At 59.0% G+C, this 16825-nt stretch overlaps 1 protein-coding gene across 1 annotated transcript in view; it reads right to left on the bottom strand.

The window, feature by feature from the left end:
- Nucleotides 1-5581: 5581 nt before the first annotated feature.
- The window catches only part of LOC119973799 (CD209 antigen-like), a 53625-nt gene continuing 42381 nt past the window's right edge, over nt 5582-16825 (bottom strand). Inside the window, exon 9 of the mRNA XM_038812224.1 lies at nt 5582-5784. Within this exon, the coding sequence (XP_038668152.1) occupies nt 5705-5784 (80 nt within the window). The 3' untranslated portion in view covers nt 5582-5704. The remainder of the gene's footprint in view (nt 5785-16825) is intronic.

Genomic DNA, 16825 nt, shown 5'->3' with positions numbered 1-16825 from the left:
GCCCGCTCCACTGCTGCCCGCTCCACTGCTACCCGCTCCACTGCTACCCACTCCACTGCTGCCCGCTCCGCTGCTACCCGCTCCGCTGCTACCCGCTCCGCTGCTGCCCGCTCCACTGCTACCCACTCCACTGCTACCCGCTCCACTGCTACCCGCTCCACTGCTGCCCGCTCCACTGCTACCCGCTCCACTGCTATCCGCTCCGCTGCTGCCCGCTCCGCTGCTGCCCGCTCCGCTGCTGCCCGCTCCGCTGCTACCCGCTCCGCTGCTACCCAATACGCTGCTACCCACTCCACTGCTACCCGCTCCACTGCTACCCGCTCTACTGCTACCCGCTCCACTGCTACCCGCTCCACTGCTACCCGCTCCACTGCTACCCGCTCCACTGCTACCCGCTCCACTGCTGCCCGCTCCGCTGCTACACGCTCCACTGCTATCCGCTCCGCTGCTGCCCGCTCCGCTGCTGCCCGCTCCACTGCTACCCGCTCCACTGCTATCTGCTCCGCTGCTGCCCGCTCCGCTGCTGCCCGCTCCGCTGCTACCCGCTCCGCTGCTACCCACTCCGCTGCTGCCCGCTCCGCTGCAGCCCGCTCCACTGCTGCACACCCCGCTGCTGCCCGCTCCACTGCTACCCGCTCCGCTGCTGCCCGCTCCGCTGCTACCCAATACGCTGCTACCCACTCCACTGCTACCCGCTCTACTGCTACCCGCTCCACTGCTACCCGCTCCACTGCTACCCGCTCCACTGCTACCCGCTCCACTGCTACCCACCCCACTGCTACCCGCTCCAATGTTATCCGCTCCACTGCTGCCCACTCCGCTGCTGCCCGCCCCACTGCTACCCACTCCACTGCTGCCCACTCCGCTACTGCCCGCCCCACTGCTACCCACTCCACTGCTACCCGCTCCGCTGCTGCCCACTCCACTGCTACCCGCCCCGCTGCTACCCACTCCACTGCTGCCCACTCCACTGCTACCCGCTCCACTGCTACCCGCTCCACTGCTACCCGCTCCACTGCTGCCCGCTCCACTGCTGCCCGCTCCGCTGCTACCCGCTCCGCTGCTGCATGCTCCACTGCTACCCGCTCTACTGCTACCCACCCCACTGCTACCCGCTCCACTGCTGCCGGCTCCGCTGCTACCCGCTGCACTGCTACCCACTCCGCTGCTACCCGCTCCGCTGCTGCACGCTCCACTGCTACCCGCTCCGCTGCTACCCACTCCGCTGCTACCCGCTCCACTGCTGCTCGCTCCTCTGGTACCCGCTCCGCTGCTGCCCGCTCCGCTGCTACCCGCTCCGCTGCTACCCGCTCCGCTGCTGCCTACTCCGCTGCTGCCCACTCCGCTGCTGCACATTCCGCTGCTGCCCACTCCGCTGCTGCACATTCCGCTGCTGCCCGCTCCGCTGCTGCCCGCTCCGCTGCTACCCGCTCCGCTGCTGCCCGCTCCGCTGCTGCCCGCTCCGCTGCTACCCGCTCCGCTGCTGCCCGCTCCGCTGCTACCCGCTCCGCTGCTACCCGCTCCGCTGCTACCCGCTCCGCTGCTGCCCACTCCGCTGCTACCCGCTCCGCTGCTGCCCACTCCGCTGCTGCCCACTCCGCTGCTACCCACTCCGCTGCTACCCGCTCCGCTGCTGCCCACTCCGCTGCTGCCCGCTCTGCTGCTACCCGCTCCGCTGCTGCCCACACCGCTGCTGCCCGCTCCGCTGCTACCCGCTCCGCTGCTACCCGCTCCGCTGCTGCCCACTCCGCTGCTGCCCACTCCGCTGCTGCCCACTCCGCTGCTGCACACTCCGCTGCTGCCCACTCCGCTGCTGCCCACTCCGCTGCTGCAACTTCCTTCTCCTCCTCGAGCAGCTCCAGTTCGTACAGCCGCAGGGCATCCCCCAGGGCTGCGGCGACTAGCAGGGAGGCCACTATTTCTGCTTGAATTCCTATATACATTGTCTGCAGGGGGTGAAAGGCCGACATGTTAGCCTGGTGCGTACCCCTTGTGCCCAACCAGGTCCACCGGGCTATGCCCCCATGTGTTTCCCCCACCACCATCCCCGCATCCCTGGCACCGTTGGTACCCGACACCGTGGCCTCTGGGCTGCTGCCTGTCCCTGATGCTAGAGGTCCTGTCAGCTGACACTGCCCTTGTTCGGGCTACAGTGGGCGTTTCCCTGAGTGGGCCACCTGTGGGTGGCAGTGAGTGGAGGGGGTTATGGCCGAGGGTGGGGTCCGGGGTTGGGGACCGGTGTCACCCTGCAGAGCCAGAGGCCAAGGTGGGTAGTCAGTTAGGTGAGCAGCAAGGTAGCTGCCTTGCAATGGCAGTCCATGCCTGGACACTGTCCCAGTCCCGTGGGGGGTCACCCCGGGCACTCAGCCTGTTCCTCCATCACCCCCCCCCCCCCGCCCCCCGGGGCCCTGGCAGGGCTCCCCCCACCCCAGCCAGCCTGCCTAGTATCCAACCCGGCAGCCCACGATCATGCCTGTCTGCGCCCTACCCCCTCGCTTTCGCTCATCAACCACAACGCCGGTTTGACAAATTTTAACAGCCGGTGGGAAGTCGGCCCATTGGAGGTAGAGAATCGCGGAGGCCCTGGAGAATACTGGGGTCAGGCCCGCTAATGATATGCAAATGGTGTTTACTGTGTTCCGGATCGCATTACCGCCGCTCGAGATGACGGAGAATTGCGATTTGGCGTCAAACCTGCCGCTCGCCGCGATTTTGGCCACAGAACCTGTTCTCCACCCAATCCCGTTTCCCGATATCAACCTCAGCAAAGGAGAATCCCACCCAGTGTCTATAAGGTAGAATTCGATGAGTATGACTATCTCAGGCTGTTGCTTGATTCGTCTGTGAGACAGCTCTCCCAACTTTGGCACAACCCCCCAGATGTTAGGAAGGAGGACTTTGCAGGGTCGACAGGGCTGGGTTAGGCATTGTCGTTTCTGGCGCCTGGGTTGATGTCGGGTGTTCCTTCCGATTTATTCCAGTTTTGCATTTTCGTAGTAGTTAGATACAAATAAGTGGCTTGCTAGGCTATTTCCCAGTCAACCACATTGCTGTGTGTCTGGAGTCACATGTAGGCCAGACCAGGTAAGGACGGCAGATTTCCTTCGCAAAGGGGCAGAAGTGAGCCAGTGGGTTTTTACAACAATTGTTTCATGGTCATTGAGTTTAAATTCCTCCTGCCATGGTGGGATTTGAACCCAGGTCCCCAGAGCATTATCCTGGGTCTCTGGTCCAGTGACAATAACACTCTGCCACTGCCTACAGTGTACTAATGACCCGGATGAAAGGATTTGGTCATCAAATTTTTTGATGATACCAAGATCGACAGGAAAGGAAGTTGCGAACAGGACACAAAGAGTCCGTCAGGGATATAGATAGATTAGGGAAAAACACATTGGTTTAAAGTTACACAGACACTTTACTCATCCTAGTCATCAGATTATAAATCCTGCTGGGAAAACACAGATGTCATTAATGAGGAGTGTACAAGGCTAGTAGAAGAGGTAAGCGAGAAGTGAGCACTCTGTAAAATGGTGAAGCAGATCCATAGGGCCAAATATCCTGCTCCTACATTTTATGTGCTTATATAAATACATCAATCCGCGTCAACTACTCCCTTGTGGCAACAACAAATTCCATTCTAACCACTCTCTGCGAGCGAGGTCACTCCGACATTTTCTACATTGTGCTGATTAGAGACTTTCTACATTTACAGTTCTCTTCTAGTCTCCCCCGGAGGTGGAAACAACTTCTCCACGTCTACCTTATCTAACCTTCATAATCTTCACAACCTCAATCAGATCTCCCCTCAGTCTTCTGTTCTCCAGACAAAATAGCCTCAGGTCAATCTTTGGTGGTTAGTATCTCAGTCCAGGGACCCCTGTTAGTTATTTTTGCCCTTTCACATGTTTCTCTCTCCTTTACAATAGACCAAACTGTCCACAGGGAACAACGCTGTCACCTAACCAAGGTTCTAGACAAGTTGCCCTGCTTTTCAATTTAACCCTTCTCGCAATGGGCCTGTTATAACCTGTACAGGAGCCCCGGGACTGTGCCGATTAGGCTCCCCATGACTTGAGGAATACGAGCTCCCCCGCTGAGGGGACAGTGCTCCCTCATCCGTAGGGACCAGACCTGGACATAAAAACCCCAGCCCGGGTGTGGGCCGCTCACGGGAGTCTCCTCGAGGAATGGTGGTGTGTACAGTTTCTTTCCACATCAAATAAACCTGTGTTTCCTTTGTGCTTCCGTGTGGTGACTTCCTTGGATCTAAGACTGGTGACGAGGGACAGGTGAGGTTGCAGACGGTGCCGTGTCCTCAGCACTCAGCAGCATTGCCATAGGCCGCTGGAAGTTGCTGCATCGGCCGCCAATGTGTCACACTATGGGAAGCTTGAGGCGTTCAGCTCAGGTACCGACGTCTGTTCGGAATATACTGAACATCTGTGTTTATTTTTTCGAGCTAAGATCATCGTCGGGGATGATGACCCACCTTCAGTGTAATTAAATCTTGACGTACCCCGCGGCCCCAGACTCAGGGCCTTTGGGATTTTAGTCGGCAGATGCTCTAAGTGGATGCAAATGGGTCAGTAAGATCCATCTGCATTCATTTACATCCTCCGGTTGGCCCGTGGGCGTGAACCACGATCCCACTGCCAGGGGCAGCTTTGGGGGGGGGGGGGGGGCGGGGGATCGAATCAGCCGACCAGCAACCATCGAGCAGCGAGGAGAGGAGTCGAGGGGCATCTCGTCACCCAGGGCTGTGTAAGGCAGCAACAGCGAGAGGAGGCCCGAGGCGTGAGACATGAGGCACCGGATGAGAGCCACGTGGTGAGCTCGCTGGTCGGAGGCAGTCATGGGGAGTGGGGCGGGGCAGAGATGATGGTGAGTGTGGGGCCTCACAAAGCGTAAATCCACCTCTGGTCAGAGGCCGGGAATTAGTGACTAATTCACCTCCTGACTTCCAAAAGCCTGTCCAACATTTACAAGGTACTAGTAAGGACTGTGTTGGGATATTCCCACTGGCCTGGATGAGTGCAGCTACAATAACACTCCAGAAGCTCGGAACCATCCAGGACAAAGCAGCCATGTTTATTGGCACTTCCTCCACCAGCAGCACATGGCAACATTGTCCACCATCTACAAGATGTACTGCAGTGACTCACCACGGCTCCTTTGGCAGCATCTCCCAAACCTGTGACCTGTCCCACCTACAAGAACAAGGGCAGTAAATGCGACAGAACACTGCCACCTGCAAGTTCCCCCTCCAAGTCACACAGCATCCTGACTTGGAACTATATAGTTGTTGCTTCACTGTCACTGGATCAAAACCCTCGAACACCCTATCACCAGGTGGACTTCAGCAGTTGAAGGAGGTGCCTCACCATCAGTACCTTCTCAAAGAGGAATACATTTGGGTCTTGCCAGCAATGCTCACATCACAGGAATCAATTAAAAAAACATCCAAGTCTGTGCTGTCTTCCTCCCCAGTGTAGTATTGAGTGAAGAGGTAGGTAGGAAGCCACAGTGGGACAGGAAGGCTGCTATTAACTAGACTCAGCATCAAACACACAGCTCATGGTGCAATTGTATTTATTATTAACTGAGAGACTAAGAACAGTCACAGAGGCAGTAACTGTGTCACAAACAAACCAAAACACTGAATCCAGTCCCGGACAGGATCACGGAGCATCACCAGATTCCTCTAATCGTAGATCAATTTGCGGGAGCAAAGGAAATTTAATTCGTCCGAACAATCTGCATCATTCCAGCCAATTCTACTCCCTGGAGAAAGAAAGAGAGATTGAATTCAGTGAAGTGATCAGCTATTGTTCTAATTAGTTCATTCTTTCTGCCTTGAAAATGTCAATGATCTTTTCATTTTCTCCATCCCTTAATCCATGAGTATCTTTGTGAATAACCGGAGGTATTTCCTGTTGTGACCCCCTTTTTCAGTCAGTGGGTGAACCAGTGAATCTGAAAACCTGGAAATATTCACTGGGGGGGGGGGGGGGGGGTTCCGGCAGTTCCTGAGTGAAGGTGCAGGGTGGGATTCTCCGTCGGCCAACGCTGGAATTGGGAAAGGTAATTGGGTGGAGATTTGGTCGTGAGGCCAGAATGATGGGAGCGCTGGGCGCCGGACAGAATGCCACGCTCCGGTGCCATGACAGCAGCATCAATGTGTTACACTCCGTACAGGAAACACCGTTGGCATATCATCAGCGGGCCTGACCCCAGGATTTACCAACGGCATGTTTCACTTGTGGTTTTAAAAACCTGGAATCAGGCGCCGTGGCCAATGAGGGAGAGAGGGGAGGTAGGACACGTAGGGGCACGACTGTGGGCTGCTGCTCCTGCCGCTGACATGGCTGGTCGGGGGAAGGGGTGCGGGGCGGGGGGGGGGGAGCGGTGGTTGACCGGGGGACAGGCCTAAGGGTCTGGGTGAATCCCCCCGTGGACCACAATTGAAGCAGCCTGCATGGAAGCCATCTTTCTGTGCCACCCCACTGACTGTCCACCGTGGCCAATTAGTGACACCAGACGGATGGGTGCTCCCACTCCTTAATCCCCAGGACCTGCACCCCAGCCTCCACCCTCTACCCCACCAGCTCTGTATTCGACCACCCACCCTCAACCCCACCAACTCCACACCCTCCAACTGGCCATCACCCGCCAGCAGGTCATCACCCAAGGGCATCGCCCATGGTAGCTCCTACAGGAGGGTGCCACTCGAAGGCCACTGAGCATATCACTGGCATGGCAGCACCAGCCAGCGGCACCCCTGTCAGCAGGTGCAAGCTTCAGAGCCACAGGCATCCCCACGGTGCCGGCCATCAACGGGGCCAGGGGTGTGGAGGGCAGGGTGCCGGAGAACAGCTGGTGGTGGGCGTAGGTATGGGGGGGGGGTAGGGGAACATGGGGCCATCGTGTAGCCCGTTGGACCTGGCAGGTCATGGGAGAATGCCCCATGCTCACATGTCTTTCACCCCTTATCGGAATGGCTATCGAAATCCAATCAGGAACGGTGACCTTTATCCTGGTAGCTGCAGCCTGGGTGATGCACTGAGGCTGTACGAGTCGGAGCTGTTTGAGGAGGACCCTGTCATGGCGGAGCCTTCCCCAAAGGAACAGGAAGCTAACGTTGAGGTCGGTGAGCAGGTGCATCAGTGCTACATCCTCCACAACACTGCCCAGGAGAGGGGCAACGTGCTGGAGGAGGAGGATGAACGCCAGGCCTTGTCTGATGAGGACGACAGGGGGGAGGACAAGGATGGGCAGGACATCGGGCCTGGGCAGGCACAGGAGGTCGCACAACATGCACGGGACGCTCTACTTGCCTCCAGGTTCACCAACTCGAGGGCCTGACCAGCGGCACAAACATCCCGTCACACCCCCACCCCACCCCCGCCCCGGCCGACCACCCCATAGCATGAACACCCGCCCTGCGCCACCACTGACCACCTTGAAACCCCTTCTGTGATTCCTACCTGCCTCACCACAGGGTGGGGGCCCTGGGTTGGCAATAACAGAAGGTCTGGTCCCGCTGCAGTGAGGGGCCACTGGTCTGGCGGTACTGGAACAGCGCGCTGACATCAGGAGGAGACGGTACTGGGACAGCGCGCTGACATCAGGAGGAGACGGTACTGGGACAGCGCGCTGACATCAGGAGGAGACGGTACTGGGACAGCGCGCTGATGTCAGGAGGAGACGGTACTGGGACAGCGCGCTGACATCAGGAGGAGACGGTACTGGGACAGCGCGCTGACATCAGGAGGAGACGGTACTGGGACAGCGCGCTGACATCAGGAGGAGACGGTACTGGGACAGCGCGCTGACATCAGGAGGAGACGGTACTGGGACAGCGCGCTGACATCAGGAGGAGACGGTACTGGGACAGCGCGCTGACGTCAGGAGGAGACGGTATTGGGACAGCACGCTGACATCAGGAGGAGACGGTACTGAGACAGCACACTGACATCAGGAGGAGACGGTATTGGGACAGCGCGCTGACATCAGGAGGAGACGGTACTGAGACAGCACACTGACATCAGGAGGAGACGGTACTGGGACAGCGCGCTGACATCAGGAGGAGACGGTACTGGGACAGCGCGCTGACATCAGGAGGAGACGGTACTGGGACAGCGCGCTGACGTCAGGAGGAGACGGTATTGGGACAGCACGCTGACATCAGGAGGAGACGGTACTGAGACAGCACACTGACATCAGGAGGAGACGGTATTGGGACAGCACGCTGACATCAGGAGGAGGCGGTACTGGGACAGCGCGCTGACGTCAGGAGGAGACGGTACTGGGACAGCGCGCTGACGTCAGGAGGAGACGGTACTGGGACAGCACACTGACATCAGGAGGAGACGGTACTGGGACAGCACACTGACATCAGGAGGAGACGGTACTGGGATAGCACGCTGACATCAGGAGGAGACGGTACTGGGACAGCGCGCTGACGTCAGGAGGAGACGGTACTGGGACAGCGCGCTGACGTCAGGAGGAGACGGTACTGGGACAGCGCGCTGACATCAGGAGGAGACGGTACTGGGACAGCGCGCTGACATCAGGAGGAGACGGTACTGGGACAGCGCGCTGACATCAGGAGGAGACGGTACTGGGACAGCGCGCTGACATCAGGAGGAGACGGCACTGGGACAGCGCGCTGACGTCAGGAGGAGACGGTACTGGGACAGCACACTGACGTCAGGAGGAGACGGTACTGGAACAGCGCGCTGACATCAGGAGGAGACGGTACTGGGACAGCGCGCTGACATCAGGAGGAGACGGTACTGGGACAGCGCGCTGACGTCAGGAGAAGACGGTACTGGGACAGCGCGCTGACATCAGGAGGAGACGGTACTGGGACAGCGCGCTGACATCAGGAGGAGACGGTACTGGGACAGCGCGCTGACATCAGGAGGAGACGGCACTGGGACAGCGCGCTGACGTCAGGAGGAGACGGTACTGGGACAGCACACTGACATCAGGAGGAGACGGTACTGAGACAGCGCGCTGACATCAGGAGGAGGCGGTACTGGGACAGCGCGCTGACATCAGGAGGAGACGGTACTGGGACAGCGCGCTGACATCAGGAGGCGGCGGTACTGGGACAGCACACTGACATCAGGAGGAGACGGTACTGGGACAGCGCGCTGACGTCAGGAGGCGGCGGTACTGGGACAGCGCGCTGACATCAGGAGGAGACGGTACTGGGACAGCGCGCTGACATCAGGAGAAGACGGTACTGAGACAGCGCGCTGACGTCAGGAGGAGACGGTACTGGAACAGCGCGCTGACGTCAGGAGGAGACGGTACTGAGACAGCGCGCTGACATCAGGAGTGGACGGTACTGGAACAGCGCGCTGACATCAGGAGGAGGCGGTACTGGGACAGCGCGCTGATGTCAGGAGGAGACGGTACTGGGACAGCGCGCTGACATCAGGAGGAGACGGTACTGGGACAGCGCGCTGACATCAGGAGGAGACGGTACTGGGACAGCGCGCTGACATCAGGAGGAGACGGTACTGGGACAGCGCGCTGACATCAGGAGGAGACGGTACTGGGACAGCGCGCTGACATCAGGAGGAGACGGTACTGGGACAGCGCGCTGACGTCAGGAGGAGACGGTATTGGGACAGCACGCTGACATCAGGAGGAGACGGTACTGAGACAGCACACTGACATCAGGAGGAGACGGTATTGGGACAGCACGCTGACATCAGGAGGAGGCGGTACTGGGACAGCGCGCTGACGTCAGGAGGAGACGGTACTGGGACAGCGCGCTGACGTCAGGAGGAGACGGTACTGGGACAGCACACTGACATCAGGAGGAGACGGTACTGGGACAGCGCGCTGACGTCAGGAGGAGACGGTACTGGGACAGCGCGCTGACGTCAGGAGGAGACGGTACTGGGACAGCGCGCTGACATCAGGAGGAGACGGTACTGGGACAGCGCGCTGACATCAGGAGGAGACGGTACTGGGACAGCGCGCTGACATCAGGAGGAGACGGTACTGGGACAGCGCGCTGACATCAGGAGGAGACGGCACTGGGACAGCGCGCTGACGTCAGGAGGAGACGGTACTGGGACAGCACACTGACGTCAGGAGGAGACGGTACTGGAACAGCGCGCTGACATCAGGAGGAGACGGTACTGGGACAGCACGCTGACATCAGGAGGAGACGGTACTGGGACAGCACACTGACGTCAAGAGGAGACGGTACTGGGACAGCACACTGACGTCAGGAGGAGACGGTACTGGGACAGCGCGCTGACGTCAGGAGGAGACGGTACTGAGACAGCGCGCTGACATCAGGAGTGGACGGTACTGGAACAGCGCGCTGACATCAGGAGGAGACGGTACTGGAACAGCGCGCTGACATCAGGAGTGGACGGTACTGGAACAGCGCGCTGACATCAGGAGTGGACGGTACTGGAACAGCGCGCTGACATCAGGAGGAGACGGTACTGGAACAGCGCGCTGACATCAGGAGTGGACGGTACTGGAACAGCGCGCTGACATCAGGAGTGGACGGTACTGGAACAGCGCGCTGACATCAGGAGGAGACGGTACTGAGACAGCCCGCTGACGTCAGGAGGAGACGGTACTGGGACAGCACACTGACGTCAGGAGGAGACGGTACAGGGACATCGCGCTGACGTCAGGAGGAGACGGTACTGGGACAGCGCACTGACGTCAGGAGGAGACGGTACTGAGACAGCGCGCTGACATCAGGAGGAGATGGCACTGGAACAGCGCGCTGACATCAGGAGGAGGCGGAACTGGGACAGCGCGCTGACATCAGGAGTGGACGGTACTGGGACAGCGCACTGACATCAGGAGAAGACGGTACTGGGACAGCGCGCTGATGTCAGGAGGAGACGGTACTGGGACAGCGCGCTGACATCAGGAGGAGATGGTACTGGGACAGCGCGCTGACATCAGGAGGAGACGGTACTGAGACAGCCCGCTGACGTCAGGAGGAGACGGTACTGGGACAGCGCGCTGACGTCAGGAGGAGACGGTACTGGGACAGCACACTGACGTCAGGAGGAGACGGTACTGGGATAGCACGCTGACATCAGGAGGAGACAGTACTGGGACAGCGCGCTGACATCAGGAGGCGACGGTACTGGGACAGCGCACTGACGTCAGGAGGAGACGGTACTGGGACAGCGCGCTGACGTCAGGAGGAGACGGTACTGGGACAGCGCGCTGACGTAAGGAGGAGACGGTACTGGGACAGCTCGCTGACGTCAAGAGGAGGCGGTACTGAGATAGCACGCTGACATCAGGAGAAGACGGTACTGGGACAGCACACTGACGTCAGGAGGAGACGGCACTGGGACAGCGCGCTGACGTCAGGAGCCGATGGTACTGAGACAGCGCGCTGACGTAGGAGGAGACGGTACTGGGACAGCACACTGACGTCAGGAGGAGACGGTACTGGGACAGCACACTGACGTAGGAGGAGACGGTACTGGGACAGCACACTGACATCAGGAGAAGACGGTACTGGGACAGCACACTGAAGTCAGGAGGAGACGGTACTGGGACAGCGCACTGACGTCAGGAGGAGACGGTACTGGGACAGTACACTGACGTAGGAGGAGACGGTACTGGGACAGCACACTGACATCAGGAGGAGACGGTACTGGGACAGCGCACTGACGTCAGGAGGAGACGGTACTGGGACAGCACACTGACGTCAGGAGGAGACGGTACTGAGACAGCGCGCTGACGTCAGGAGGAGACGGTACTGGGACAGCGCGCTGACGTCAGGAGGAGACGGTACTGGGACAGCACACTGACATCAGGAGGAGGCGGTACTGGGACAGCGCGCTGACGTCAGGAGATGACAGTGCTCGGACAGCGCGCTGATGTCAGGAGGAGACGGTACTGGGACAGCTCGCTGACGTCAGGAGGAGACGGTACTGGGACAGCTCGCTGACGTCAGGAGGAGATGGTACTGGGACAGCACGCTGACTGTGGTGATCCACTGTGTGCACCTGTATTAGGGGATGTAAGGTAGGACCTGCACTACAGGTTCTCCGGTAGCCCCTGCCGGCTAGCTCCGCCCGCAAGGAGCCGTATAAATATGCATGACCTCCTCCTGATCAGCCATTCTGCCAGCTGCAGCAGGAGGCCACGCATCTGACTGTAATAAAGCCACAGTTGTACCAATCTGAGTCTTTCGTGCAATTGATAGTGCATCAATTTATTACAGTCAGATTTTTCTGCATTATGGACATTAGGATCAAACCAGATCGCCTGCAGCTGGATCCGCACTCGCCAGACGCCAGAAAGGACTTTAATCACTGGCTAGCTTGCTTTGAGGTTTACATCAATGCAGCGACCCCCACGCCGATGGAAGCTCAGAAGATCCAAGTTCTATAGTCCAGGTTGAGCTCCAGCGTGGTCTCGTTGATCCAGGACGCCCCGACGTACGCGGATGCGATGGCATTCCTTAAAGAGAACTACGCTCAGAAGACAAACACACTCTTCGCAAGGCACGTACTCGCCATTCGCATACAACTACCTGGTGAGTCGATCGAAGACTTCTGGAGGGCTCTTATCCCACTCGTACGGGACTGTGACTGTCCGGCCGTCAAGGCCACTGAACATCCCAATCTCCTCATGCGTGATGTATTCGTGACGGGGATTGCGTCGGACCCCATCCGACAATGACTGCTGGAAGGGGCCACGCTCGACCTCGCGGAGTCGAAAGCTTTAGCGCTCTCCATGGCGGTCGCATCTCGCAACATCCAATCCTACCCCGCTCGCCGCGCGGCCCACCCCTCCTACCCCTCCTGGACCCCGCAAACGACCCCCCAGGCTGGGGCCTCTCCTACTCAATATGCCTGCGCCACCCGCCAAACCACGCACCCTGGGGGTCCCCGCTGCTACTTCTGCAGCCAGCAGAAGCACCCCCGCCAGTGCTGCCCATCCCGCGCCTCCACTTGCAAATCCTGCAGTAATAAGGGCCACTTTGCGGCGGTGTTCCAGGCCCGCGCAGTCGCCACTATCACGCCCGCAATCGCCCCCTTCCCCCAGCCGATCGCACAATGGGCACCGCCATCTTCTCCCCCCAGGACCACGTGCGGCCCGTAGGCGCCGCCATCTTTCCCCGCCCCCACAACGTACGCACCATGGGCGCCGCCATCTTGCCCCGCCCCCGCAACGTGCGCTCCATGGACGCCGCCATCTTGCCCCACCCCTACAATGTCCGCTGCATGGGCGCTGCCATCTTCTCCTCAACAGGTCCCCCGGATGCCGCCACCGCCGCCATTTTGTGTTCCCCACGGCACTGGAACGCTGGATCCGGCTCCCCATCTGAATCCTAGGACGACCACCCGCAGCTCGCCTCTATGACGCTGGACCAGTCCCGTCCTCACAACCTGGCCACCGCTTCGACGACAGTGGAAATCAACGGCCACGCGACGTCTTGCCTACTGGACTCCGGGAGCACCGAAAGCTTCATCCACCCGGACACGGTAAGGCGCTGCTCCCTCGCGGTCCACCCAGCTAACCAACGGATCTCCCTGGCCTCCGGATCCCACCCTGTCTCAATCTGAGGTTTCTGTGTGGCCAATCTCACTGTCCAGGGCGTAGAATTCCGCAGTTTCCGCCTCTACATCCTCCCCAGCCTCTGTGCTGCACTATTGCTGGGCCTGGATTTTTAGTGTCATCTCCAGAGCCTCACCCTCAAATTTGGTTGGCCCCTACCCCCACTCACCGTTTGCGGCCTCACGACCTTCAAGGTTGACCCCCCTCCCTCTTTGCCAATCTAACTGTGGATTGCAAGCCCGTCGCCACCAGGAGCAGACGGTACAGCGCCCAGGACAAGGCCTTCATCAGGTCCGAAGTCCAGTGGCTGCTTCGGGAGGGTGTTATCGAGGCCAGCAACAGCCCCTGGAGAGCCCAAGTGGTAGTAGTTAAAACTGGGGAGAAACACAGGATGGTCGTGGACTACAGCCAGACCATCAATTGGTACATGCAGCTCGACGCGTACCCCCTCCCTCGCATATCTGATATGGTCAATCAGATTGCACAGTACCAGGTCTTCTCAACGATTGACCTTAAATCCGCCTACCACCAGCTCCCCATCCATAATTCGGACCGTCCCTATACTGCCTTCGAGGTGGACGGTCGCCTCTATCAATTTCTGAGGGTTCCCTTCGGCGTCACTAACGGGGTCTCGGTATTCCAAAGGGAAATGGACCGAATGGTTGACCGGTACAGACTGCGGGCCACGTTTCTGTACCTGGACAATGTCACCATCTGTGGCCATGATCAGCAGGACCACGACGCCAACCTTGCCAAATTTCTCCACACCGCCTCTCTCCTCAACCTCACCTACAACAAGGAGAAGTGCCTGTTCAGCACCAACTGCCTAGCCATCCTCGGCTACGTAGTCCAAAACAGACTCCTGGGGCCCGATCCCAACCGCATGTGTCCCCTCATAGAGCTCCCCCTTCCCCACTGCCCTAAGGCCCTCAAACGTTGCCTTGGATTCTTCTCCTACTACGCCCAGTGGATCCCTAAATACGCAGACAAGGCCCGCCCACTTATACAGTCCACTCAATTTCCCCTCACGGCCGAGGCACAACATGCCTTCGCCCGTATTCGCTCTGACATAGCCAAGGCCGGGATGCACGCAGTAGATGAGACACTGCCTTTCAAGTAGAGAGCAAAGCTTCAGATGTCGCCCTTGCCGCCACTCTAAACCAGGCAGGCAGACCCGTGGCATTCTTTTCCCGCACTCTGCATGACTCTGAGATTCGACACTTGTCTGTTGAAAAGGAGGCCCAGGCTATCGTTGAAGCTGTGCGGCATTGGAGGCATTACCTGGCCGGCAGGAGATTCACTCTCCTCACTGACCAACGGTCGGTAGCCTTCATGTTTAACAACATGCAGTGGGGCAAGATCAAAAATGATAAAATCTTGCGGTGGAGAATCGAGCTCTCCACCTACAATTACGAGATTTTGTATCGCCCCGGCAAGCTCAATGAGCCCCCAGACGCCCTCTCCCGAGGTACATGTGCCAGCGCACAAGTAGACCAGCTCCGTGCCCACGACAGCCTTTGTCACCCGGGGGTCACTCGATTGTATCACCTCGTCAAAGCTCGCAACCTGTCCAACTCCGTCGAGGAAGTACGGACAGTCACCAGAGACTGCCAGATCTGTGCCGAGTGCAAACCGCACTTCTACCGGCGCCTGATGAAAGCGTCCCGCCCCTTTGAACGCCTCAGCGTGGATTTCAAAGGGCCCCTCCCCTCCACCGACTGCAACACATATATCCTCAGTGTGGTCGATGAATTTTCTAGGTTCCCATTCGCCATCCCATGCCCAGATATGATGCCTGCCACCGTCATCAAGGCCCTTAACTCCATCTTCGCTCTGTTCGGTTTCCCCGACTACATCCACAGCGACAGGGAATCCTTATTCATGAGCGATGAGCTGCGTCAGTTCCTGCTCAGCAGGGGTATAGCCTCCAGCAGGACGACCAGCTATAATCCCCGGGGAAACGGGCAGGTAGAGAGGGAGAACAGGACGGTTTGGAGGGCCGTCCAGCTGGCCCTACGGTCCAGAAACCTCCCAGCCGCTCGCTGGCAGCAGGTCCTCCCGGATGCACTGCACTCCATCCAGTCTCTACTGTGCACCGCCACGAATAACACACCCCATGAATGTGTTTTTACCTTCCCTGGGAAGTCCACATCCGGGGTGTCGCTCCCGACTTGGCTCGCAGCTCAAGGACCGGTTCTTCTACGTTGGCAGGTCCGACTCCACAAGGCGGACCCCTTGGTGGACAGGGTGCACTTGCTCCACGCCAACCCCCAGTATGCCTATGTGGAGTTCCCCGACAGCCGCCAGGATACGGTCTCACTCAGGGAAATGGCTCCCTCGGGTGCCACTCCCACACACTTCCCCGCCCACACGCCACCCTCCCCTCCACCCTCCACACGCTCCCAGCATTAGCCCCACGAGATCCATCCCTCCTTCCCCTGCCCACGAAGAACGAGGAAGATTTCAGCACGCTCCCGGAGTCATCCAACTACTGGCCAGCACCAACACCGCCAGCACCGACGTCGTCGACGCCGACACCGCCAGTACCGACATCGCCACCACCGCTACGTCGCTCCCAGCGAACCGTCAAACCACCGGACAGACTTAACCTCTGACGGGCACCAGACTACAAGATGGACATATATTTTCCCCCTCCCCTCTGTAAATAATTTGCAAATCTGTATATAGTTCCACATCACCCCCGCCGGACTCATTTTTAACAGGGGGTGAATGTGATGATCCACTGTGTGCACCTGTATTAGGGGATGTAAGGTAGGACCTGCACTACAGGTTCTCCGGTAGCCCCTGCCGGCTAGCTCCGCCCACAAGGAGCTGTATAAATATGCACGTCCTCCTCCTGATCAGCCATTTCGCCAGCTGCAGCAGGAGGCCACGCATCTGACTGTAATAAAGCCACAGTTGTACCAATCTGAGTCTTTCGTGCAATTGATCGTGCATCACTGACGTCAGGAGCAGACGGTACTGGGACATCGCACTGACGTCAGGGAGGAGACGGTACTTCGACAGCGCACTGACATCAGGAGGAGACGGCACTGGGACAGCGCTGATGTCAGGAGGAGACGGTACTGGAACAGCGCGCCGACGTCAGGAGGAGACGGTACTGCGGTAGCACACTGATGTCTGGAGGAGACGGTACTGGGACAGTGGCCAATGAGGGGATCTTTGAAATTGGACATGCAGCCCAGGGGCTCCAGAGCTGCTGCCCCAGTTCCTGGGTGCATGAGCG

Source organism: Scyliorhinus canicula, chromosome 11 (assembly GCF_902713615.1).
Source record: "Scyliorhinus canicula chromosome 11, sScyCan1.1, whole genome shotgun sequence".
In the NCBI taxonomy this organism is placed as follows: domain Eukaryota; kingdom Metazoa; phylum Chordata; class Chondrichthyes; order Carcharhiniformes; family Scyliorhinidae; genus Scyliorhinus; species Scyliorhinus canicula.
The sequence above is the reverse complement of the archived record's forward strand: the minus strand, read 5'-3'. Positions and strand labels throughout refer to the sequence as shown.